Source organism: Sinocyclocheilus anshuiensis, unplaced genomic scaffold, assembly GCF_001515605.1.
Source record: "Sinocyclocheilus anshuiensis isolate Anshui unplaced genomic scaffold, SAMN03320099.WGS_v1.1 scaffold292, whole genome shotgun sequence".
NCBI classification, from domain to species: Eukaryota; Metazoa; Chordata; class Actinopteri; order Cypriniformes; family Cyprinidae; genus Sinocyclocheilus; species Sinocyclocheilus anshuiensis.
The window spans coordinates 1,051,698-1,052,990 of record NW_015555757.1 but is presented as its reverse complement, the minus strand read 5'-3'; the positions used below and the strand labels follow the sequence as shown (position 1 = coordinate 1,052,990).

The 1,293-nt window shown below is 34.0% G+C and overlaps 1 protein-coding gene across 3 annotated transcripts in view; it reads left to right on the top strand.

The window, feature by feature from the left end:
• The first annotated feature begins 270 nt into the window (after nucleotides 1-270).
• The window catches only part of LOC107673880 (polycomb group RING finger protein 6-like), a 7,102-nt gene continuing 6,079 nt past the window's right edge, over nucleotides 271-1,293 (top strand). The window contains exons 1-2 of one of the 3 annotated variants that reach the window (XM_016467689.1): nucleotides 271-325; nucleotides 450-624. In XM_016467689.1, coding sequence (XP_016323175.1) covers nucleotides 487-624 — 138 coding nt within the window. In that variant the 5' untranslated portion in view covers nucleotides 271-325; nucleotides 450-486. Of the gene's footprint in view, nucleotides 329-449; nucleotides 625-1,293 lie in introns of those variants that run through there. The other 2 variants (XM_016467688.1, XM_016467690.1) reach the window with 2 other exon arrangements.

Here is a 1,293-nt window from a genome sequence, read left to right as displayed (position 1 = left end):
AGTAGGAAATTTACAAAATATCTTCATGGAACATGATCTTTACTTAATATCCTAATGATTTTTGACATAAAAGAAAATAATAATTTTGACCCATACAATGTATTTTTGGCTATTGCTACAAATATACACAAGCGACTTAAGGCTTGTTTTGTGGTCCAGGGTTATATATATATATATATATATATATATATATATACACACACATACATACATACATATTTATACATTTTTATATTTATTTTTTAGCCATTAATTTATGCGTTCCTTTGGGGACTTTTATTCTATCCTCATTACACTGAGACGCTGGAGTATTTCGCGCACACCGAAGGTGCACAAGTAGATTGAAGTGTTTATAAACTTATACCTAAAATTAACTCTTTGTTATTCATCGTGAATGAAGTCGTCCAACCAATCCAGAGAGAGCAGACAGGTAATCGTAGTTGTTCTCTTGCAGTTGTTTTAAGGGCTTCAGTCTTTGCGTGTACTATGGACGGAACTGTGGACGGAGTTGAGGAGGGATCCACGCGTGGGTTCTTTCGGACAGACGCTTCCCTGAGCGGAGGGGATGAGAACCGTGACACCGACCACAGCCAGAGAACTCATGAACAACATCCTGACGACGAGGTACAACACGAAATAAGCAAATTAGTCGAGTTTTTATTTCAAAATTACTTGCGCTTGTAGGCTATAAAAGTTGTTTTATCGCATATAAGAATTAATCACCTAATATGTCTGTGTGTGTTTTATATGTAAATAAAATATACGTATATTAATACTAGTACTTATATACTTAAACTTACTTATTTGTAAGTTGTATATGAGCGTTTAAATGAGGAATATGAGGTCAAATTAATAATTATGTATGAATGTAGTATATTGTATATGTATATTGTATACACGTATGTTTAAAAACGTGGATCTTTATACACACATGTATGTATGTGGGTGTGTGTGTGTGTGATGAAGGCTTTGCTTTGGCGTTCAGTATTTCAACTTATTGATAAACCTCTTAAACTGCTCAAAAAGGCGAATATGTCGATTTTTTTCACCAGAGCCGTTAAAACAACGCTTTTAGGTTTTCAACGGCTCCTATTTTTACTATGACGAAAAATATCATATTGTTTTTATTTTTCAAAATATTGTGTGTGGTGCAGTTCATGGAAACGCCTACTAGTCGATATAGCTTTTCAAATGAGTTCAGTTTTTTTTTTTACATAATAAGTATGTGATAAGTAAGTTAAGTCAGATGCCCCTGGATCTCTGTGGTTCTGGATGAGTCAAGTAGATCGATAG